This window comes from Neopelma chrysocephalum, unplaced genomic scaffold (assembly GCF_003984885.1).
Source record: "Neopelma chrysocephalum unplaced genomic scaffold, ASM398488v2 Primary Assembly neopelma1_43, whole genome shotgun sequence".
In the NCBI taxonomy this organism is placed as follows: Eukaryota; Metazoa; Chordata; class Aves; order Passeriformes; family Pipridae; genus Neopelma; species Neopelma chrysocephalum.
This window is the reverse complement of record NW_020897702.1, coordinates 9,427,980-9,453,554: the sequence shown is the minus strand read 5'-3', so window position 1 is coordinate 9,453,554 and position 25,575 is coordinate 9,427,980. Positions and strand designations below refer to the sequence as shown.

General features: G+C 41.9%; 1 protein-coding gene across 3 annotated transcripts; it reads right to left on the bottom strand.

The window, feature by feature from the left end:
• Window positions 1–4,500: 4,500 nt before the first annotated feature.
• Window positions 4,501–24,339, bottom strand: SLC35F2 (solute carrier family 35 member F2). 3 transcript variants are annotated; one of them, XM_027677288.1, is made up of 8 exons: window positions 23,888–24,339; window positions 20,175–20,350; window positions 19,499–19,626; window positions 13,071–13,230; window positions 11,272–11,428; window positions 10,441–10,493; window positions 9,625–9,779; window positions 4,501–5,845 (listed from the first exon to the last, which is right to left on the bottom strand). In XM_027677288.1, the coding sequence occupies exons 1-8, from the start codon at window positions 24,028–24,030 to the stop codon at window positions 5,627–5,629; spliced, it is 1,191 nt and encodes a 396-aa protein (XP_027533089.1). In that variant the 5' UTR covers window positions 24,031–24,339; the 3' UTR covers window positions 4,501–5,626. The 3 variants fall into 3 exon arrangements, with proteins under 3 accessions (XP_027533089.1, XP_027533087.1, XP_027533088.1); XM_027677286.1 differs by lacking the exon at window positions 23,888–24,339 and adding an exon at window positions 21,794–22,207; XM_027677287.1 differs by lacking the exons at window positions 10,441–10,493; window positions 11,272–11,428 and having other exon boundaries at window positions 23,888–24,179.
• Between the last annotated feature and the right edge of the window lie 1,236 nt (window positions 24,340–25,575).

Here is a 25,575-nt window from a genome sequence, read left to right as displayed (position 1 = left end):
AAGAAAGGAAGCATATCTTTGTGCATGCTGATTCCTGTTTCAGTAAATTCATAACCTTAATATCACATTAACACAGCATGTGCATTTATGCTGTAATTGTGTAATTCCAGCTGCCTGAATGCTCTTCTTAATTTAGTCATGCTACTTTAGCTTTGTTGTGAGTTACAAATCATTCTTGCTCTCAAGAAACAAATTAATTTACAGATGTTACAAGAGATAGGATTACCCAGCAGGATTTCTTTTTTTTTAACACATGCAATGTAAAAATTTTATTAAATGAAAGCAATTTCTCAAGGGAAGTCCAACAGGCACTTACACTGATGGCAGAGGGAGACAAATTACAAAGATTTTTGAGCTTCAAGGAGCATCACAGCCTCCTTGAAACCAATTTGAAGGAACTCTGCTGCAAACAGTACAGCAAAGAAGAACGTGAGTTGTAACGTGTACCTGTACAGGTTTTTAAATACTCATGGATTTTTCAAGGGCACAGATATTATGCATACATATATATATTATCATCAGAACATGAAGTGTTGGCTTGTTTGAGATTGGTGGCATCTTTTTTACCCTGAAAAAAACTTTTTCAGTCAGTTTGAATTTTGTCATGGTTTTGGTCAAATTTTCAAGGAAAAGGTGTTCTATTGGCCCAATAGTTTAAGGCTAAAACCTAAAACATTCTTTACCTTGTTATAACGATCTACGTATGGATGAGTTATCTGGTTCATTAAATAATAATTATGGGTTAAAGCAAAACCAATCTTTTCTGGACTACTGGCAAGCAGCCGTAGTTTTGTGCAGCCTTTTTCTGCCACGTTTACTCCAATTCCAATCACCCCCTTGATCCTGCATTTACTGAGTTAAATGGTTGTGTTGGGGAAGGTGCACTTTTGCCTGTCAGAGTGCTCTTCCTAATTAAAATAATTAGATATGGTGTCAACAGATGGTGCTGAAGAGCAGCAACATTACCCTGGACTGTTGTAACATCAAGAATATTCCTAAGGAATTGCAACTGCTGTCACTAGCTGCTGTTTACATAAACTTCCAGTGACCTCTACTTCTGGAGATATTTCACTGTTTCCAGATATCAGTACATAATAAATGTTGGTATTTCGATAAAAACATCTTAACATTTCAAATAAACACGAAAATTTCATTTTGTACAATAATAATATGTCACTATAATTTTTTAAGCCATCTTCTTTAATGCCTTCTTTGGAAGTTGCAATGTACTTTCAGTATATGTTGTCCGCTCTTTCGGAGTATTCTGGAGACTGATACTATGAGGTATGAGGACAAAACACACCTTTCACCTGTAGTCTCAGTGATCTTTCTGCCTTGTTGCCCAAGCTCTGCTCATGGTATTGACAGCCAGGGAGACCGTCTGGAGAGGAGCTGGTGAAATAAAGTTTATTTTGAATAGTGTGATGTCATGGGTTCAGTGATACTGACTTCAGGTCATACATTTAAGACAAAAATATCACAACTGTTCCCAGCTGGTAGCGTAACAAAAACACATCAGTCTTGAAGGGCACGGAAACCTGCTTTTGGAGACTGCTTACTCTCAGAGAGATCTGAGAATTCTAACTTTCTCTCTTCATATTTTATATATCCAAGAGCGAGCCAGCTCATGAAAAAAAATCAATGCCCCTACTTGCAGAAGAGGCATTCTTCTGCTTTCAGCAATTCAACATTGCTTTGAGAATTTAATATCAAGATTTTAAGGAGATGGTGCAACTTAACTCAAACCTACGCCTTCTTCCTGGTTTTGGCTGGGATAGAGTTAATTTTTCCTAGTAGCTGACGCAGTGCTGTATTTTTTGCTTCTGAGCAATTGGATGCAATGTGCTGACTTGTGTTGTACAAGTAGTCAGATTTTTCCTTATGGCTCTTTTCTGTAAAATCTATAACTTCCAGTCTTGAATGCTCTTAAACAAGAGAAAAATTAAATTGTATCTGGAGAGGAGTGAAGGATGCACACTTTGGACACCATTGCACACCTGCTGAATCAGCCATGGGCTTCCCACAGCTGCTAAGGAAATCTCTCCGTGCCTCTTTCATCTCTCACATAAATTTTAAACATTTCAGCTTGTATAGCCCCTCACTACAGACACCAATGCCTGTAAGAATGGGACACTGCACTTGGTTGGGGTCTCTAGACTTGGCTTGCTTCCACCTAAACCTAGGCACCCAAAACAAGAAAACTCCAAAGGAGAGCCGAATTGCTCCCTTCAAGGACTGCAACAAGAGAGCTCAAGAGGGTAAGACTCCAATACCTTGGATGCTGTTTGTCTGATGTGTGTAGGTCTAGGTGTAGCCTCAAGTCAATCTTTAAATGATGTAACATCACAGCTCATCAGATTCTCATCAGGTGTAACACTAAAATTGCCAAGAGACTGCATTTTGCTGAAAGACCAAACCAGATCCTTCACTTTGCATTTTTAGGAATCTCTGTCTGCTTGCTCAAATCAAAATTGTTCATGATTGATCATGTAGCTTGTGCAGCTTCTCTCTGCCAAACTTCCTAAATTGATTGAAATACATAGTTTCAAGACAGACATGTATAACACAATGAAATATCCCACAATACATACTGTGAATGAATGGTGCTGACAAGAACTAATATGCTTGTCCCAGGTAACACATCATACAGAACTATGTGCAGCTTATGAAAGGTCAAAAATCTTAAAATAGCTGATGTCCACAAGCCCATCTTCTCCTTCAAACTAGCACAGATAATGTCACCGCTCAATTACTGCCACACTAATTTCTTTCTTTTTCCAACACACCATGACATTTTGATGCCAGATAATTTTTGATCTCTTGTAACCAAACCTTGGAGGGAGGCTGGATGTCACACATTTTTATTTGGATTCTTGGGTTTAATGCAAGTGACAGCTGGATTTTTTTTTCTCCAGCTTATTCCAATATTCCATAAAGATTTGTGTTAAAGACTCATCCATGCACCTTGTCTCTGAGGTACCAGAGGATCTGGTATATGTGATTCATTAACTGAACATTTGTTTCCCCAAGAGCAACACATGCGTCACTTTTGCTATAAAGCAATACATCTTTCTTTAACAGTCTGCACCTACTTCCTTCTGATTCATGGGACAGACAGCACGTAGGAGTGATGTATCTGACCCCATTCCTTGCAGAGCTGGTTCAGGGGGTCAGCACCCCATGCTGAGGACTTTGCAAGGTCAGGCTTCGAGTACTTCTTGTGCCCAGAGCTTGGACTGCACCACAGTGCCAGTTTGTGATGCAGAGCTCTTCTGCAAGTCAACTTTGCCTCCTCTTCACCCAGGTAGGTTGGGAGTAGGAAATTTAAGGCAAGGAAGGGTAGGACACTAGGTGTGCATGACCATCAGCAGGTAGCTGGCCACCATCCCAGGCTGCCAGAGGAGCTCCCTGCATACAGCAGGGTCACAAAGAGAGAAATGGAAGACACCATGGGGTCGGCAAGGGCATAGAGTTGTTGACAGAAGGACTGAGAAAAAATATCCACCTTGTCCTCGCTGAAAGCTTCAAAGATCTTCTAGCCCTTCTTAGTGACATTAGCACCCATCTTAACCTTAGCTACCTACAATGTGCCATGAAAATATTTTGTATGGGGTTAAATCACACCATATAAAGTTAAATCACAGTGATTTCGCTCTGTGAAACAGAGTTAAAGTTTTCAGTTCAGACTGTAACTGTCAAATCACTAAGCTGTCCCAGTATACATCCTGAGGAATCTGAGCTGGGATGCTGCCCCACACTGCTCCTCTCTTCTTGTGGTTCAGTGTAAGTCCTGTCTGTCCCAATTTGCTTGAATCAGATTTCAATCTCTTATTATAGTCAGATTTTAAAAGCCTTGGAAGAACAAATCCATAGTTAATAGGCTGTGCCTGGAACCTCATGCATGTTTTACAAAATTTTGATTTCAGTGGTCTATATACTGAGAAGATGAGCTACTTCCTGAGCACTCACACTGTGCCACAAGATGATCCTGGGGGGTTTTTGTGGGTTTTTGAAGACTGGCCAAAGTCTGAGTCAATACAAACTTCTTTGTATTTTCAGATAAAACCTACATCAGGTTACACTGATTGTACCACATAGAGTATAAAATAAATACCATCCCCCCTCAAAAGGAGCATTTTACATGGCAGGGGACCCAAATGCTCTTCATAAAACATCAGCACCTCTGCACCCTTCCATGCATGAACTACTAAGTGAAAAAGCAATGCTTGTTCCTACAGTATCTACAGAACCTTTGTTTTGCTATTTCTGACTAAAATCAGGTTAACATTTTTCCTGAATTATTTTGCTTGAATAAACTACACTAGAAACTAAACAAACCTAGTCTGTTGTTTGATCACCAATATCTTTAGAAAATGTCGTATTTCCTTCTAGAGCAAAGCCCAGCCATTAGTAGAATTATTTGGTTGGTAAAATTAACTTTGAGCAATAAGGAAATTCTAGCATAAAAAAATAAGCAAACCAAGACCAACTCTTCAGCTGCTAAATACTTTATTCTTTTTTTACTTCATACACCAGAACTCCAAATGCTTATACAAAATATAAAGTAAAATAAAACCCCAGTATGGTTTTACTGATGTTAAAACTGCAGTCTTGTATTTTTTAATCATTTATTGTAAAAATGAAGAGGGGGAGGAAAACTGCCAGCGTATCTACTGAAAGCACTTAACCTTTTGGATATTACGTCATTATTGTTGCAATGAGAGTTGGCTAAGATGATTCGATTTTTTCAAGAAATATCAATTCTATTCAACTCTTCCAGCAGAAATGTGTCCCATTTCATGGAGAAATTCACTGAGAAGTGAACTTTAGTTCAAAATTTTTTGCTGTCTCATCCCAAAAAGAAACCCACATTCAGTTCTTACTGAACAGAGCAAGGGCCTGCTTTTGCTTCCCCCACCTAGTGGGAATGCAGCAAACAAATGGCCACTGAGAGAGAAATAGAAGGCACTACCAAAACACATATTCAAACTTCTCTTACTAGCAAAATTCAAAATAAAATACACATAGCCGCCTCAGCTGCGAGAGAGAGTGCAGTAATATGAAGAGATGAACATTTGGGCAGAACATCGGAAGGAAATCCTCACGTAGATGAATTAAGTTCATCAGCATGTGGAAGGTGTATGTATGTAATACGGTTTGCAGAACTAGGTCCTGTGAGAAGCTGAATGGCTTTTGCAAGATGCTATTTGAGGGTATTCAGCACCAAGAGGAGGAAACCATGAAGCCCTCTGAAAGCATCATGCAGATTTAGGTCCCTAATGCAATATAAAACGTATTTGCTCCACTTAGTGACCTGAGAGCTTGCTTTGGCTTAGTTTTTTCCCCAAGCATTTGTTGTTAAGTTAATTTAGCATTTAAAAATAAGAGTCTCTAACTTTCCAGAGACTCCACATAAATACTAATCTGTCTTCTTCTAAGGGCCAGATTTTGTGCAAGGGCAAATCAATAATTTCACTGATTGAGGATCTGGCCTTAAAAGTCTATCCAGTGCATTAAAACCAGCGCAGCATGACACATGCTTTGGCAGTAGGACAACCCTCTGGATTAATATTTGAGGGAAATTTGGTGATTTAAAAAAAAGCTCTGATTGAAATGCTGCCATTCTTTAATCAGTGCTGACCACCACAGTTTCTTCTCTTGTGAACTGCACAGTTATGGTTGGAGTTTCACTTTCACTCTCTTCGAGCTTTAGGGCAGCATTGTCCAAGCCAGTGCTGTTAGGCTGTGGTAAAGCAGTGGGTTCTGCTGTCCGAGTTGGAGTGGAGCAATACAAGATGAAGCCCACCATGATGATAACGAAGGACAGGATATAAAGACCTGAAAACTGGCAGAGGAAAGAAAGAGATGCATTAAGTCTTGCCTGATTGTAAAAACATGTCAATGCTGCCTTGTTTTAAGAATGTGAAAAGCTACCCTTCCTTTTAAAAATTATTTTAATGAGTATTATCACCATGACCTGGATTCAGGTCTGAAAATCAAAATTCAACAGCTCCATTTACTTAAAAACTTAAGCCTGCTGCTGGTTTTCTCTCCATCTCATCCTCAACATTGTTGGACAGGGAGTTTCCTCAGGTCTACATAGAAGAATCCTAACAGAGAGAACAAATGGCTGTAAATATGGTCATACTGAAGGACAGTTGTTTATGCACACAAATGCTGAAACACTCTATCCCTAAGAGAATTTTGATCCAGCACAGCCAAATATTTCAGGTCCTGGCAAGAGATTAATCTCTCCATCTTACTGCAAGTCACCAGAACAGCTGGTTCTCTGCACAAATCTCTTAACCATCTGCAGGCTTTATTACTGGACCAAAACCAGTTTGCTCCCCACATCCAGCAAGTCCTCAAAAGAAGGGAGACTGGGGCTCCTTTTACAAGATTGGCATTTGTACTTGGTTAAGACTGATGTGAGGTAAGAGTACAAACTGCTGAGGTACACCAGGTATTTGATTCACTATTGTTCATTTGCCTGTTAAAATTTCAATAATTGCCAAAATTTGTCCATCTTGACAAAAATAAATGCTTACTTCATAAGACCAGATTTAATAATACAAGGTGTAAAGTTATCCACAGCCAGGAACACTTCTTCATCAGATTTGTTAAAACTGTCCATATTGCCTTTGTCAAACCACACTGATTAAACAGTAGGAGGAAGGACATAGAGTATCCTACATCCCACTGTCAATACTCCCTAACCTCCTTAGCTTCCTTAGACATGCTTGAAAAATATGTTCTAGTCTATCAAGGAGCAGAGCTGGATGAAATGAATTGTAGTACCCGGACAATGGACTCTGGTCCAAAAAAGACTGAGGCATCTACAATTAAGGCATTGCAATTCCTAGCTGGCAGTCACTTGGCATGGAAATCCTTGCATGACAACACACAAAAGGAAAAGCAGACTCAAACACAGTGGCCTTGTGCTAAATGCCTTCTTTCCTCACCTTGCTGGATGTTTGCCTGGAGAAGCTTGGACTCATGTGTTCACTCTGCACAGGAGGAAGTACCAAGCTCTGAACATACCCCAGTGGAGGCAGCAACATCACCCGTGATCCTACTCCTGACTGACCCATTCCCGTAAAAGGGGCAGAGCTTGGGTCTGTATCAAATCACCTGCACAAATTCTCCAACTTAAGGCCCTGAGTGAACATATACCTGTATGCAAGGACCTGTGGCTGGCAGGCAACACCATAGGAGCTGCAGGCCCCTCTCGCAGTTTAGCACACACAAGGCTGAAGGTGTCTCTGATCCTATTGATTTAATTCCTCCACGAATGGATTGAGTCACCAAGTCAGGGTGCCAAAGTTGTTGCAATGTAGCTGATTATTCAAGGCCTGTTTATGTTTTTGCAGCTATTGACACAGGTGAACCTTACCCACGCTGCTCTAACAGGCCCATGCTCTTTTTTTTCCTTTTGTTTTTGAGGAGAGCTCTGTGTTCTTTTCCTGGGATTTTTGTTTTTCTTTTTTTAATTTTGATTTCAAATATCACAACAACTTCATTGTTTCTGACGTTGATTTCAGTCATACTTTGTGCAGCTTATATCCCCATTCTCATAGTCAAGCCTAAAGACTACTTCAAATGTTAGTGGAGAACTGTAACTCCATCTAGTGTCTGCTTGTGCAGTATACTCCCTTCCATAGGAGTTTATACAACAAAAGCATTTGGAGACCTTTTTTAATATTTCTTGAGGGATTACGGGTATTTATATAATGAGCTCTTTAGGAAGCACAGCAAAGATCCATTATGGAGTGAAAGACAAAAAAGTTCAAAACAGGCATGCAAAATTCACATTTCACTTTAAACTGAGGTTGAAAAGTCAAGTGCATTAGCAAAGCATTGTGATCAAATCAGAACCTCATCAATTCCTGGGCCTGGTCTCTGCTGTAACCGCTGTCTGTGCTGCTTCTGTTTCAGAGCAGGCTTAGACCACAGCAGTTCAGAGCTCTCTGTGGCTTGCTCCACTCTGCAGCCCAGTCAAGCCCTCAGCAGCTTGCTGTGAAATATCATCTGGTAACAGGGAATAGAGAGTGATTCCTTGTATTTTTATTTGTAGATTCCTGTGTCCAGGGTGCTTTTTAATCCAGCAAATGTCCTGCCTGGTTTGTTTGCCCCATAGGTAAAGAAGGTATATGGTTAACTTGGCAATACGCTTTTCTGCTGCTGAGTATTATGTTAAAAGGCATGTCAAAAGTGGCCTTTCTCAGTTCACTTTGCCCAAGTTACCTCAAATCCTCTGATTACTAGGAATGCAGCACTATTATTGCTCCCCTTTTTACTACTTCTTTGTTTCTAACCACAGATTCAAGTTCCTATTTCAAAAAATATCTGAAATTCTCTGAATACAATCCCAAAGTCTCCTCTAATTTATTTTTTCTTTTAGCTACCAGAATAATCTGCTATTAGCAATTATGAGATGGTATGCTCCCAGAAAAACTTCTCCCCAAAATAAGCCAAAAATCCAAAAGAATAAAAGTTTAATATATCTCTTCCAAAGCTCTTCACTATTATAAATATAAATTTAAAATCATTTCTCAAGTTTAGCTATCTGGTTGCCAAAATACATGTTTGGAAGTGACTTAGAAAGGATTTGTTAGAATGTGTGTACGGTTTGCTTTCTGCATTCATTTTAATTGTAGCTTGGAGCAATTTTGGAACCCAAAAGAGGAAGGAAAGCTGAGGTAAGAGACTCTTGAAAAGGAAAATCTAGCTGTTGTCAGGCCCTACCATTACCAGACCTCTGCGCTGCCTTCATTTTCAGAAACAAATTTGACCTAAAAGCTTCTGGCTGAAGAGAAAGCAACCACATGGAATAATACAAATTAAGTTCTTCATCAAAGCTCACAAGCTTCTCTCTAAGCCCTTCCAGTCACTGAGTGACTGACTCAATTACTCCAATTGCTTTAACACGGTAGGTTCTCACAAATGATTCTGGATGAAAAGTGTAGGGTGGAATGAAATCCTTTTAGCACTGTCATTTAGCTTGAGTAGACACTGCCAAAAATGTTTTAGAGCACAATAAAAGTAAATGCCTTTTGGAGAGCATGCAGCATAATATATTTATCTGTATTTTTTTCAGTTCCTTTAGTCTCCCCTTAGCAGTAGCACTGAGAGAGCTTGATTGTTAACCCAAGATGTTGGTAATGAACTGATTAAATTTCTAAACGAAAATATTAATTTCTGGAAATCAAACTGGACCTCTTTCAGACACCAAATGCCTGCCAGGACAGGGAGATTCAAACCCTCTCTTTGGACACTTGGGAGTGATGAACCAGAACTAACATACAGTTCCATACTGAGCTTTCAGCAAGAACACTACCATTTGAACACTTCAGGAGATTATTTACTATCATCTCTTAACATTAACTTATTCCTTCAAGTGTGAAACAGTTTGAAAATCACCCTCTGCCTAATTGGTGCAATGCTATGTCATTAACTAAGCAAAACTCCTGATTCACATCTGCCAACAACGAACAATACAATCTGTAGAACTGTACAGGTGCAAACGACTGTTCAGGGGTTTTTAAGAACATTATGCTTTATTTATAATTTTGAAGTAGAAACATAACTGAAAGAATGTGAAAGTGAAGGAATGAATGTACTTACCTTATAATAGAAAAGGAAGAGCCCAAAGAACAGACTGTAGAGATCTGCAGTCAGAATACCCAGGTTGACTGAGGTTGCGCTGGTAACTTTAATGACAACTGGCATGAAGCTATACAGCCCAAACATGCACAGGGCAAAGACTGTGAACAACAATGCTGTAAAACAAGACAACAAGTTACTCCTCAGGCACAGAACAATGATTTTAAAGAACACTGATTGTTTTCAGACACGTCAAAAAATACATATATATCTTTTAGGACAAGGTCTCCTAAAACATATGAGAACGTACATGTAAGAAAAACATGGAAAAAATACTTCTTTTCCAAGACTACCTTGTATTGCAAGAATTACTGTATCTGTACAAGAAAGTTCTCATTCCTTTCTAGATAACTTTAAGAGCTGACTGAAGAAATTTAGAGCCATGTTTCTTGATAACATTTAGTTCTGTTAAGGTCAAAATGCAGCCACAAAATCAAATTTTTCCAGTATTTTATTTAGGAAGCAAAACAGAAAAATGTTCTTGCGATGTTCCAACACCAAACACATCAGTAATGAAACAGGTTTAATTTTTAATTATTTCAATTTATTTAAAAAAAATATTTCATGTTATACGTAAAATGCAAAACCTGCTTTAATGTTCAATCCTGCAAGTCTTATCTCCTTGCTAAGCTGCAAAGTTTGCAGAAAATATATTTGTGAAATATAATATTAATGCTGCTTAATATTCCGAGAAAGAAAAGGCAAATCCCAGCATTCAAAGTCTAAATCTAATTTTCCAGCGTTCTTTGACATTCACATCATTTTCCATACACATACCAACTTTCCAGTTCCACTGAATTCTCATTATCTCCCTATGTTCCACAATGGCTCTAGAATTAGAGAAAAGATATAATGCAGTAAAAAAGGGAAAAAATAATTTTCAAGTAGAGAATTTAATTACCAAAATATATAAGAAGAATTTTGATTTATAATACCTTAATTTTTTGTTTGAAATTTTATTGAATGACACTAACTCAAACATCTAACAGGCATGAAAAAAAGACTTGAAAATTAAAGTGCCTGAAAGAGCACTGTTATTTAATTCTTATACCTTTTTCACAGGCTTTTTAATCCCTTGGAGATTTAGTTTTATTTGATATACTATTTGGAGAAATTATTAACTACAATGATGAGAAACGAAACATAAAATTCATTAGATAGACTTAAGTGCATGTGGTCTGTTACTCTGATATGGTTATTTGTAAGACTATACATGGCTTCATTTTAAACTTTACTTTAATATGGAAAATCTCCTAACAATTATCTCCTAAAATTTTCCACAGAGAAAACCCATTAAGAAATACATTCCTGACAACAGTCCTCAGCATACTGAGTGTCCTCATGAACTTAACAAAATAAAAAATACAGCCAAGTATCGTATGTGTTTAATTGCAGGAGTTCAGTTTTAGAATTGCTGTAATAAGAGTAGTGCAAATAAAGAGGATATAAAATGGATGCTGATCAGCAACATAATTCAAGTGGAAGGACTCCCATATAGACCAAATGCAGATGTAACAAAGAATTAATTAATAACAGCATTTCATGGTAGACAAGCAATCATCTGTAGAATATTCTTAATTAGTTTCAAAATAAATATTAGATCCTTACAGCTGTAGACCGCTGACAATAGTCCCAAACAAGCCCACCATTCCTAGAAACTCCACTCTGCTCAGATTTTTCACAATGTATTCCTCACTCACATTAGAAATGGCATACAAAGAAGCACCAAGAAGCACTAAGACATCTCCAATCACCACGTCACTACCTGTACAGAAATATTAATCCACAATTAAGGGTAAGGCTGAAAACACTTTTTAACTTTCCTTAAAGACAAGCAAATTTATCTCTAACATCTCTACTTTTCTAGCGCATTCCAGGGTAAGGGGAAAGGAAATGCCTTCTGTGCGGGAAGAGGAGTGTCTGAGCACGGACTCTGCTGCCTGTTCACCTCACCCTGCACAGTCTGGAATAAGGAATGAGCTAAACCCAGCATTTACATCTCATCCTGACCAAGACACTGCTGTATCATCTGGTCCTAATCTACTTTGCTGACCTTGGGCACTGCAGGGAGTTGAGAAAATTCCTGGTTAGAAATGCTCTCTGCCTTACATGAATATTGTCCCCGCTTTTGCAGTAAGGCCTGATTCAAGTCTTGCTAGAATCAATATATTGATTTTGGTGGGACCCGGACTCAGCTTCAGGTTTCTGACAGGTCTTAAGTGGGCACTGTAGATGGGTGGTACCATGTGTCCTGCTGCAATGTATTCATACTGAGCAAGTGGGACTCCCTGTGCTACAATCACTTATCAAGTAAATGCCACTAAAATAGCCAAATAACAAGAGGATCCCTGTTTGTTAAATCCTTGAATTTAAAATTTCCTTCCCTAAGCCCGTTGGCAATCACTAAGAAAATTTGTCTAAAATATGAAGGTAAGCAGTAGTAAGGATCCCCAAGTCACCAAATAAAGCACAACTATCATAAAGTCTCAGGGAAAGATTTTTCTCCCTCAGGACCAAGATGCTTGTACCACACGGCAGTAAAGCTAAACTTCAGTTTGTTCTGTGTCTTACCTACTAAGGCCCCAAAATTATGCCACACAGGTTTATCTCTATGCTGCCTGATGAAGACAATGCCCTGAAATTTACCTTGTCCCATACCCTCTGTCTGACAATTCAAGATTCTTATTCAAGATAAGATGACTACAATATGGGTTGATTTGGGAATCTGTCACAGAGAAGACAAGACTTGCCCTTATCTGCACCCAGCTGAATGCTGGTCCCCAGAGCCCAGCCTTCCTCCCAGAGGCCCCAGGAATCCCAGCATCTTGCCCCATCTCCTCTTGCTCTCCCATAGTAAGCCCCTGCTTTCCAGACTGCGGCCTATGGGCCTTGGGGATACATCAACCACTTCTGTTGGGTCTGCCAAAGATAACTCGAAGAAGTCAGCTGCTGTGAGCAACTTTTTATTTGGTATTTGTACTCAAAGAAAACTGCAAATCAGAGAAGACTGGGTACCAGCAGGCCGATATTGCATAAGCAAGACAAGGTTTGCAGGGAGAGGCAACTTCTTCTATTAAACCATCTCACATGATAGTCAAAGTTAACAAGCTTTCAAGAATGAGACTTCTGTCACGTGTAATGAACAGCAGCAAAATTTGAGCTTAACAAAAGTATTTCTCTTTTAAGGTGGGAGAAATAATCCAAACACACAAGCAAAGAAATTCCACAGCTCCCCATAAAATCACCGTCTCCTCTTCTTGGACAAGAAATACAAATAGCAGCATGTTCTCCTCTTCTAAAACAGAACTATATCTGCGCCCTCTGCATCTGCTGCTTTTTCTTTACAAGTTAGCCCACCGCAGGAACCATCTCTCCAGTCTTCCCCCCCGCAATAAAGGACTCCTTACCTTCACTGTCCTGCCTCCCTGCCAAAATGTCTGCACCCACCATTGTTCCTACACCAAGCAAACAGACGGCAACACCAAGAAAATGTATCAGCCTGTATCTTGCTCGGAGAACGAACCATGACAAAGCCATCAGCACAGGAATCCCGAAACAGTCCAGCAGCTGTGTGCACAGAAAAATTGTCTGAGTTAGAAATGCACCCCAAATCTGGACTGCAACCTCCTGAAAGCAAATGTATAGGATCTTACTTTCCATCAGTTGTTAATGAAACCTGCAAAGCAACCTTGGTGGATGTGTTTAAGGGAGGGGTGAGACCTACATTTTACCATTAAAAGCATTTTGCAAGTGATGAAGGAGGTGGAGCAGGGGTCCACTCTCTCCTGGTAGGAAAGTGCTGACTTAGAAACTCTTCTAATGGTGGATCCAATAAAACTTCACAGCTTCACAAATGAATTCTAGGATGTCACTCTGAGAGAGCATTGCTCCCCACAGCTCCATGTACACAAAGTAAAAATCTGGAACTATTGATGGATACAAGTAATCTGATTTTACAGTGAAGTGACTAGGACAAGAATCTGACCCTACAGCTCAACTGGATCATACTGAAAAAAAAACCTGGTACATGTGCTGGAAACCATGTGCAAAATCGGTAGAAATAAGATAGGTAGCAAAACCAGCTGTCCTTAAGTCACCTTCCCAATCTCCCAGCTTCCCACAAAAACACATACAAGTCACCAATGCATTTTCATCGCTCTGTCAGAGCTAACTCTCAATTAGTCAGAAGCAGGTAACCCACTCTAATTCACCAATGCCCCAGCAGCAGAGATGTACAAGGCACCTGGAGTTTTGGAGCACTCAGATGTGTTTGCAGACACTACCCCAAGCAGACTGAACATCTTTGGTTCAAGGATGTCTGTGCTTCATGACAAGCAGTGACACTGACTTCTCTTTCCTTTCTTTATTATCCCCTCTGTACGTGTTCCTATGTATCTTTCCCTTGCTGTTAGACACACCCATAGAACCACAGAACAGTTTGGATTGGAAGGGACCTTAAAGTTCACCTAGTTCCAACCTCCCTGTCATGAGCAGAGACACCTCTCACTCAACTAGGCTGCTCAAAGCCGTGTCCAACCCAGCCTTGAACACTTCCAAGGATCTTCCACCTTTCTTCCTTCAGTACAGAAAGCATCAAGATTTAGCTGTGTGCTGCAGCATAAGATGGGCATAATCATAGAATCAGTTGGGTTGGAAGGGATCTCCAAGATCATCAAGTCCAACCCTTGATCCACTACCACCGTGGTTACTAGACCATGGCACTAAGTGCCACATCCAGTCTCATCTTAAAAACCTCCAGGGACAGAGAATCCACCACTTCCCTGGGCAGCCCATACCAATGCCTGATTACCCTCTCTGTAAAGAATTTCTTCCTAATATCTAACCTAAACCTCCCCTGGCAGAGCTTAAGACCATTCCCTCTTGTCCTACTGCTGGTTGCCTGGGAGAAGAGACCAACCCCCACCTGGCTACAGCCTCCTTTCAGGGGGTTGTAGAGAGTGATGAGGTCTCACCTGAGCCTCCTCTTCTCCAGGCTAAAACAGCCCCAGCTCCCTCAGCCTCTCCTCCACTTGTGCTCAAGTCCCTTCACCAGCCTGGTTGCTCTTCTCTGGACCTGCTCCAGCACCTCAATATCCCTTCCTGAACGGAAGGGCCCAGAAGTGGACACAGTACTCAAGGTGTGGCCTCACCAGCGCTGAGTACAGGGGAAGAATCACTTCCCTGGTCCTGCTGGCCACACTGTTCCTGATCCAGGCCAGGATGCCATTGGCCTTCTTGGCCACCTGGGCACACTGCTGGCTCCTGTTCAGTTTCCTGTCAATGCAAACTCCCAGGTCCCTTTCTGCCTGGCTGCTCTCCAGCCACTCTGTCCCCAGCATGTAGTGCTGCATGGGGTTGTTGTGGCCAAAGTGGAGGACCTGGCACTTGGCCTTGTTGAACCTCATCTTGCTGGAATCAGCCCAACTCTCCATCTTGTCCAGGTCCCTCTGCAGATATATGTTCTAGAAAAACCAAATAAAACCATGATCACTGAGCTAATCATAATTGGTTTAATATTTTATTCAATTAAATAGATTTTGTTTCTGAATTTGTCTGGAGGAAAGAAAATGTCTTTTTTCTAACCTGCCTCAGTAGAGTGCCATGAAGCTACATAAGGGAACAGCCTTCAGCAGAGCATATAGTCAACTTGCCAAAGATTGCTCACAAAAGACTCTCAAATGTAAGCCCTTAAAACTTGGCCTCTTGAAGTCCCAACAAAGTAGAAGGTCCACGTGAACAGGACTGTGGCATAATCACTGCAATAAAGATAAGAGCCCTTAGTCCTTAATGTTCATTGCCAGCCTCTGCTTGCCTAAGCGTACCACTGCAGTCAACTTCTGTGCTGACTTCCGTGCTGGCTTCCAGTAGTTCAGTCATTATCCCTAAGGGCTTTAACCAAACTTGTTAACATTTTGATGATATGTCTGGTTTTACTTGTTCATAACTACACATAATAAAGTCTCACAAGCATAGCGTTAAGGGAAACTATTACAGATTAAATCCTCACAGTGCCTCTAATATTTCCATCTATTTGTCTTCACTCCTTGGATTGCCTACAGCTTGTTTGTAAAGTCCATTTGTGAAGCGCAGAAGTACTTGCCTAGGCTGTATTATGAGACATTACAACTACCCAAATACTAAGTATTTCAATACAACTTTATACTATGGAAAAGTATCATGCTGTGACTATCTTGTCACAGGTCTTGCTCTCTATCTTACCTTTAGTCTAGACTCAAGAAAAACCTTCTAACATTTCCTTCAAATTTACCTGTTTTAACTAGTATCAAACAACAAGAAATATTATAAACATAAGAAAGTAAAATTTTTACCCCCCTAGTAGTAGACACCTCTTCTACTAATAAGTAAGCATGCATGTCCCCATTAATTGAAATGTTAGCACACAGCCTTACAAACTCCAAGCAGCTTTTAAACCCAAACAGAAGGAGTGGAAGAAAAATCCTTTAAAAAAAAAAATTCTTAATGAGGATGTAAGGGAGTAGTACATAATGAGCTAGAAGTCTTTCAGTTATGCAAGATGGGGAATTGTTGCATCCAGACCAAGAACATACTCTACAGCTACAGCATCCTGATTAGAGGACTTGCAGCCAGGACACACAGGCACCAAATGATGAAGAACACACCCTGGAAATCTATTTCAGGAGACAATTACCCTCAATTACAGACAGATGAAATCAGATTTACAACTCCTGGATCTTGCCTTCCCTTCATCTAGGACATTACAGAGCTCTTCTGTACAGGATCAAGATCAAAGAGGTGCAAAGCAGATGTAACATCACAATGAATTGTGTCAGTGGAACTAATTAAAAGAATAAAGTTTATTTATTCAGGTTTTATTATATTTACAGCAGTTCTGTGGTACTGACTACTATTGCCAGTAGAACCTCGTCAAATGCTCATTATTTAATTCCAGCCTGTATTTTCACAACTGGAAAAAAAAAGATAACCTGGTGATTTGATTTACAAATGTTTTGACTCAAGCCAGGCTTTGGCCACACTGTTTATAGGAGGTTTTAAAGAGAGGGTGAGTAAATTATTAAAAGACATTTTAATACATGGTTAATAAATTATCATAGATTGTTGGAGGTCATTGGTTTGCTTATAATTGCCAGCCCCAGACAGCTTTGTAGGCAAGAAACCTCAACTGATCACCCTGCTTGCTTCCCCCCAAGGCTCCCTCAGGGCAGCCTCCAGCTGAGCCCCAGGAGCTTATCCTGCGTTTTCTCCTCTTCCATCAGCTGATATTCTGTCAATAGTTGCCTGAAAAATGCTTCCACTCAAATTACCTATGGAGCAAATGCTAAATGTGCCAAAGAACACATTAAAAACATGAAACCACAGCTACGCAGCTTGTGTTTTGCTATGAAATCATATAATCATAGCATACGCTGAGTTGGAAGGGACCCACAAGGATCATCAAGTCCAACTCCTGGCCCTGTACAGAACAGCCCCAAGAATCATAATATGTGCCTGAGAGTATCATCCAAACACTTCTTGAACTCTGTCAGGCTTGGTGCTGTGACCACTTCCCCAGGGAGCCTGTTCCAGTGCTCAGCCACCCACTGGGTGAAGAACCTTTTCCTAATTTTCAACCTAAACCTACCCTGACTCAGCTTCACGCCCTAATATGTGGTCAAACAGCAGCACAGTCAAGTCCTGTCACAAGACAGGACACCGGCAGCAAGAACTCTCCTGGCACTGCCTCAGCCACAGCCAAACAGGAGTTCAGTTGTGGACCAAAGTCTTTTTCTTTATTTATAGAGAAATGAGAGTTGCCATCCCATTGTTATCTCCTAAAAAATCTGCCAACCCCCTTCTGTGAAATGCTGGTATTTCATAACTAAAGGGAAATCAGTTCTGCTTTTGTGTGCATGTGTGAGAAAATACATGGAAGTTCCTTGCTGAGCTGAGAAAACTTATCTTAGAAGTTATGTTTCATAGAGCCAAGCTGAAGCTCCAGCCAGCCAGCATTTTAACAGTGTATTTACCTGTATTTCCCTATAGTCCCTGTATTTCAGAAGGTGCCATATACCCCTGTGCTGCTTTATGCTCCCTGGGCATCCACTCATAGCCAGTACTGCAGACAGGCCATCAGACTGGGTGCTCCGAACGATAGGTTCCGATGTAGCTGCAGAAGTGCTTGCTAATGACAGAATGCCTTGCACTAAAGCAAATCACAGGTTTTCCTTTTTTTTTTCCTCCTCCTGTATCTCATTTCTGAGAGTGGTGAAAAACTGGTGAATTTAGAGAATGTGCAAGAAACCTCATGGCAACAGGCAATTACAACAAAATTGAAATTACTGAACTGGCACAAAGCAGCATCAGTCTGAAGGCAACCAAAAGGAAAAAAAGGCTCAGAAAACGCTTGAGTTTGGCAACTGGACAGGAAAACCTATTATATCTATTCTTTCTTAATTTCTATGAAAGAAATCATGGGAATAGCTTTACTACTTCTGAGAACTTGGATCAAAGTCCTGGCTTTTTCAGCTGTAAAGTATATGATAAAACAGTGTTTCAATTATCAGCTTAACTTGATCTTGAGACTGAAACACATTACTCTTAAAGCTTTGATTTCTTTGGCATGATTTGTCAGGAAATTAAAGGTCTAATGAGTCATACCACCTAAGTATGAAGTGGAAATGTGACAATAACAACCCAACAGGCACCACTGGTTTTAGGAGTGCAAAGAGAAGTTACTGCACTTCTCTACAGGGAACCCAGACCACAGGAGTTTATTGCTTTACAGGTAATTCTTTTAAATATTAACCCCTGTTACTCTGACTCTGTAAAACACTGACACCTAAACACTCATTTCCAACTAACAGTCAAATCTGCACTTTACATTGGTTTTTTATTCAGGCCATGACCCGAGGCACAGATCCTCACCACAGGTAACAGCAGGCACAAACCGGCACGACCTGGACACAGTCCCTCCTTGCTTGTGCACCATCGCCTCCCTTGTTCCCACCGCAGCCCTGAAGCCTAAGTTGGGCCTGACATAGCTCGCCAATCGGTCCAGCCAAAGGCGGGGTTTAGTCCCACTTTGCTCAGCGCCCTGACCAGTCTGCTCAAGATATCTGGCCATTCGAGCTCAGGAGCATGCAGTTGGAGGCAGGAGGAAAGCACTGACTCTTCCAGCAGTTTTTGTGTAGGGTGACAGAGAAACCCCAGCCTTAACCCTTCAGCTTGTAGAGCTATTTCAGAAAACCAGATTTATCCTAGTGCAGCAATGCAGCATCAAGTACTACCGTTGCAGAGGATGTCTACTATTACTTTAGGAGTCTGGCATGCTGACCTCCCTTCTGCCTCTTCCAGAGAGGGCCCTGAAGTGCCACATCCAAAAGCCACAGGGCTGGTCCCTCACTGCAAGGTCAGCAACACCAGCTAACTATCAGTATGTCCTCAGATGTGGGGTTACATCTCACTTCCCTCAGCTTCCAGGAGTAGGCAAGAGATCTACCTTGCTCTCATCAGCAAGAGCCCACGCTGAGTGACTGTTATCTGGTCATAAATCTTTATTTTGTGTCAGGAGAAAAAAATGAGTGGCTGTCAGCAAACTCTTAGAAGTGCTTTTATCAAAATAATTAGAGTTCAGCTTAAGACCTGGCACAGGGCAATACCAGCCAATTTTCTCTCCTTCCTGGAAAGGTTATTCATGATACAGGATGCTCTTCCCTGTACTGCAAAGCAAAAATAGATACTGGAAAGTTCTTTTCAGGCTTAAATAGCTTCCATGTCTGTCCTATGAATCTCATTTTAGAAACTAGTCCAAAACTGCAATAAAAGCAACAGTTCAAACAGAGAGATCAGTCCTTACCTGCACACTTGTGAGAGTTGTATATTGGTAGGCTTTTACAATCATATAATTGGCTTCAACGTCAGCCACTCCCAAAAAAATATACTTCCACCACCTCTGTTTCAAAATTTGCCAAAGACTATCACCACCTGTTTAGAAGAAAGCAGTAATCAATATGTGTTTCTTTCCAAACAAATGTTGCAAAGGAATTTTGCTTTTTAGAAGCATAAATAATACTGAGATGTTTGACTTTGCCCCTGCTTAAGAAAGATACAATGACATCAAAATGCAGCCTGGGAGGAGACAATGCAAATGGGTGAAAAGCACAGAAATTCTTCCACATGAAGAAAAAACCCAACAAGACTGGTGTTGTTTAAAAAGTAAATTAACAAGAATAGGAGGAATACTAAATAGCCTCTGGTAACAAAGCTTCGTTACAACAAAGCCTATTTTCCCTAATATAACATTTGACTTCAAACCAAAAAGCACAAAACTTTAAACAGATGTGAAATGATATCAAATTAAATGCACTTTTAACCTGTGAAATTCATTTCCATGTGTTTTTAAAAAGCATGAACTTTAAAAACTAGGATGAGCATTGAGTTCTGTAGTCTGAAATTCTGAAAAGAAAATGTAGGGGGGAAAAAAAAGGAAATAAAAAGATGAAGCAGAATCTCCCATCCCATATTTCACATACCGGTCCTAAATGCCAGCATTGTTGTATAAACTAGAAGCAGCAAAGAATAGTTGATGAAACTTTGAAACATTGGAGTATTCACTTGGTATTTTTCTGCTAGGTACTGGCTTGTAACAGCAGTCCCACAGATAAACAAAGAGAGCATCTGGCCCAGAATTACCGTTTTCAAAATATGCCTGTGAATATAAAAGACAAAACAGTAAGTTCAGAATTAAACATCCAAGTTTCTAAAAAAATATTTGCTAGTTGCACAGGGAAAATGCCAATTTTTTTAGATTGGCACCTTGTTCTTTTCCTACTCCCTACCAGTGTTGTTCTGATCTACTGGTAAGCAGGGTTTTGGATACACAGAAGATCCAGTCTAACCTCAGGACAGCCATGTAAGAACTGAGGCCAGTCAAACCACCAGTGATGGAGACTGAAATAATTTGCAAGGATCTTCAAGCAGCTCACCTGGTCAGGCTCTACCTAATAGGAGGTTCTATTCTTATTAAGGCAAGGTTTCAGTCAAATCCTTTGTCCTCCACTGAATTCCATTCTAGCTTTGGAGCCTTGATCAGACTATTTAGCACCCTGTCCAGTACCATCTTGCAAACCTTCAGTGATGGGGACTCCACCACATCCCTGGGAAGTTGTCCAACTGATTGATTGTTCTCACCTTAAAAAACCCACCATCTTTCTTATAATAAGAATTATTATAATTAATACTTATTGTGGATTTTTTTCAGGTATATTCCATCATGTTCTGCTGTAACCGAGGATGGAGATAAGAATGCATTTTGCGTAAGATCATGTTTGCATTTACAACTCCTCTTAAGTCCAACCCGCAGCTAGGGAAAAAGCAAACAAACCACACTCTTTCAGTAGCAGTTTTTCATCTAATATAAAATGAACTATTCCAGATGCTACTAGACAAACAGGAGCAAGTATCACTGTGTTATCTTTCAGCTTGCTGTTTATCCTGCCAGTGGAGCTATGCAGATTTGTACCACCCCAGTCTCTGCATACACACAATATACAGCAACAGGAGCTCAGCCCTGTGCTGTCTGTACATTTAATTTATTTACTCTGAAGACTGATGAGAGTTTAATTGTCCACACAATTGATTCACTTGTTCCTACTCAAAGTAACTGAGCAAGGGAAGAAAGGATTCCATTGGGATTCTGCACATACCCTGCTCACATCTCTCCACACAATGACTTCTGGCAGGACACTCACATGTCAGACACACCACCTAAGAGTAACACTGGTTGTTTTCCCCAGGTGGGTGACTTAGCATAGTAAATATGAGCTCACCCTGCTATCCTGCCCAGTTCAGTTGCTAGGCAAGAAAAAAAAACTTTGAAGCTCCATCACTTCTATTATATTTTATTTCTTTTATACTGGTCAATTGTCTGATTGTGCTATTTGGTGAACTAATCAAATGATTGTGACACATTCTGTCTAATTATACTGATCATGTTCCAGCAGAGGGTTAAATCTGCTGCCATTCAAATTTGCTAATGATTGATCTGCTTTACTGAAAACAAGAAAGACCAGGCTGCCCTCTTGCAGTGGAATAACTCCACTAAGCTGATCCTCATCTTTTCTAGTAATGAAGTTTCTCCAGTTTAAAGTACCTCAGGAATTATTTCCTTGAGTTTCTGTATATGGGAAGAGACGCAGGTCCAGATCTTCCAGAACTGTTTTGCTTTGTGGTTACTACCCAAGCAATCATTGCTGTTGAGTTAATGTCTCAGTAGTCCTATAGCATTTACTTCTATAGTACCAAAGGCATCTGACAAAGCAAGCAGGCTTCATGACCTCATGACCTTCTCTATTTTTGTCTGTTTTAATTCAGTTTTTTTCTTCTTCCCTGAAGAGATTCAGAATGTTAACATCAAAAGAGACACATAAGGACATTGTTCACTGACAGTGGAAGGCTACCCTCAAAAAATGTCTTCTGTGAATCCCCAAATGCCACATACCTGGCAGCTTTCTCAGCTGTGTATAAGATAACAGTCTCTTGCTCTGACTGCCCCCTAACATGACCTGGAAGCCTCAGCAGGAAGCAGCAGTGGTTTCCTCTCACACCATTTGCCAAAGTGTCAAAACTAATTTCTTCAAATTGAAGAGATGGTGCCATTCTCCTGGCCTGATGCGCTGGACTCACAGCATATCTTAATAAAAAGCGTTTGACCCTCTGTAAAACTTGAAAACAAACTTTAAATCCTAAATTTTGCAAGACAATTTCTCCTGATAAAAATGCTTCGAAGACATGAGTTTCCATTTATTTCAGTATTGACATGAGTATCGATGACAGGGATTTTCTTATTAATAATTGATTGCATTTTGAAATATATTAATTATTAACTTTTCCATGCCAGAACTTGATCCCCTCTCTTTTCTTTTTTAATGCATTTGAATGGACTAAATCACTTTGGACTCTCGGATGATGCAAGGTAAGTGGTCTGAAAAGGCCTTTTATTTTTATAGTTGGAGAGGGGGGTTTGTTGTTTTTTAATGGTTGATAGCTGGCTACCAAGTAATTACTCCTCCCCTCCCTTCAGCCATCATATCTTAGCTAGCTGTATCTATGGCTTTGAGCAAAACTAGGAGTCATTTTGGGAGTTTCTGAAGCACGAAAATTAGCCACAATTTGGTCTAAAGTGAACAAGCTTTGCCCCCTGGAACAAGGCTCTGCTTGGCCAGCACACACCTTCACACAGTCCAGTTGCCAGACTCCAGCTTACGATGGAGGCAGGAGGCTGGTAGGAAAGCCAGCATATCCTTGGCTGGCAAATAGGATATCTGATGCAATAATTATTAGAGACCAAGCCTATAGCCTAGAGCCTGGGGATTACTTTTTCCCCCCCTAGATAGAAACTGAAGCTGCAAGTAGATGTAGCTCTAGAAGTCCTAGGAAGTACTCCGACTCTTTAAAAGGCAGTGCTTCACAAGTACCAGCTTTAGAACACGTGCTATTCCTGCACAGCTTGGCAGATTTTCTTCCACAAGTTTTCCATGCTTAACCAGTGCTCGTATTTCAAGAGATACCTGAACAGGTCTCTGCCCTAAAGCAATTCAAGGAAGGAGGAAAAGGGGCTATTAGTCTTTCTGGACTCCACACCTCAGCTCAGCTACTTGGTTTTGTTGCCTTCCCTGACACCCGTGACCTGTTCTTCACAACGATGTTGATCGAAGATGACAGAACACATAAAAGTACAGAAAAAACAGGGAAACAGAAAAATATTAAGCCAGAGTTAATAAAAAAAAAAGTCAAGTGCATGTGTACAGATACGAGAGAACACTCTGATAACGTCAAACACATCACTCGCTAATTCTACACTCCTCTCAGCTGAAGAGACCCTTGGCGCTCTCGCCCAGCAGCAGCCGCAGGCTGCTCTCAGCGGTGCTCCCGCAGCAGCCCGGGCATCAGAGCGCCCCGCACCCGCGACGGCTGCCAAAACACCCCCGAGCCACCTCTGCCGGGGCGCCCGAAGGGTCCAGGCTCTGCCCAACCCGGCCGTAACCCCGGGCCCGCACCGAGGTGGGTGTTCTGGCCCGGGCATCACGCGGCTGCTCCCGGCGGCACCGATGGGTTTCCGCATCCCGACCGCGCTGTCGGCCAACGTGCCGAGGGGAGAAGGAATCTTTCTCCCTTCCTTCCTTCCCTCTCTCCCTCCCTCAGGAGGCCGGCGATGCGCGGCTCCACGTGGAAGCCGGGGACTCACCAGGTGCAGAGCTTGGCCCCGAGCAGCGCCAGCAGCCGGCGGGGGGCGGGAGCGGCGGCCCCGGGCGGGGGCTCAGCCCCAGCAGCAGCGGCCGCCGCAGCCCCAGGCGGCGGTGCCCCGGTAGCCGCGGCCGCCTCCTCCATGGCCCGGCACTGCTCCGGCCCCACGCCCGCCGGGAGCAGGCAAGGAGGGAGGCAGGGAGGGCGGGCGCTGCCGAGGCGGCGGAAGGAAGGGAGGGAGGGACGGAGGGAGGGATGAGCACCAGCACACGGACGGCGGCACACAGCGCTCCTAGCAGGGGCCGAGGCCGGCTTTGTGCCCGCCGAGGGGCCGCCCCCAGGAGGGGCATAGCTCGTTCTGGGGCGGAGGGTCGGAGCTCTGCTGCTGCCTGCCCGGGGGGGAGAAACGCTGCTCTTCTTCCTTTCCTTCAGTGAGCCCCGACCGCGCAGTTTCCTCCATCCGCCGGGCGCAAGTGGGAGCAGTGAAGGGCGGCTCCAGCAGCGCCAACGCCAATTTCATGTTCCCGCTCTCCCACGGGGGTTCCGGCAGCAGCCCCAGCGTGGTGCACTGATGCAGGGCTACTTTGCCCTCAGGTCAAGTGGCCGCAGCTGGCCTTGGTTCGCAGGCAGTTCAGGCTCATCTGCCAGTTAGAGGAGTCAAAGTTACTCTAAACCCTTGAAGTTTTAACTTTTCACAGCTTTGTGCGCAGCCTTCAGCTCTTCTAACGTTCCAACTCCCGCTTCTTTACTGATAATTCCCATGCCTATGGATTTACCTCAGCCTGTTTGTCTTCACCCACATCTCAGGGCAACTCACCCGGAGAACCTGGTGATATTTTGCATACTCTGATGGGGGTTTTAACGACTCTCAACTGTTAATGATGCTGTATATGTCCCAGCTGGTGGAATTAAACCCCAGAGATGCCCCGAGGAAGAGCTCAGCTCTTGGAATTCCTTGCTACAGGTAGGCTGCAGCAGCCTCACACCAGAAAGCCACTGCCAGGCTGGGGATTTAGGGCAGAGCTGCTCAGCTGCAGATGGATTCCAGTGCCAGAGGGGTATCTGTGAACAGTGAAAATATGAAACAAAGTAAGAAGAGTTTAAACAGGCAGGGCTCACTTTTTAATTTAAATTTTTAACAAAAAAAAAACCCCAAACAAACAAAAAGAAAGGCAACCAGAATTGTTAAAAGTGCCCTTTGTTAGACTTTGGGGACTAAGTTCATTGCAGAGTATGGTATACTCTGCTGTCTCAGAAAATTTTTATGTCTTGTGGACAACGTGGCCATGAATGTAGAGATATATGAGAAGTCTAAACATGACTTTGTGTCCAGCTACTCCTGCTTCAGGCTCCTGCTTTACTATGATTCAGGGTTCATCTCAGGTGTGATCGTGGCTGTGTGTTTCTGGATTTTTGTTGGTTCCTGAGTTTGCCTCATGCTGCAGCAAAGAGATACATCTGCCTGCAGTGTGTGCTGACCAGGCTGACTGGCCCCACAGACCAGACTTGGTATTGTCACTCCCTAGTGCCGTCTCACCAGTGGAAACATGGGGAGTGTGTGCATCTAAGACTGTGTACTGCATCCTCTTTCAGAGTAGAAACTTTGTTCCTGGTGCCCTACAAAAGTAACTGGTTCCACTGTAACATGATTTACTGTGTCTGTTCCAGGATGAGTGAAATCCCTGAGAA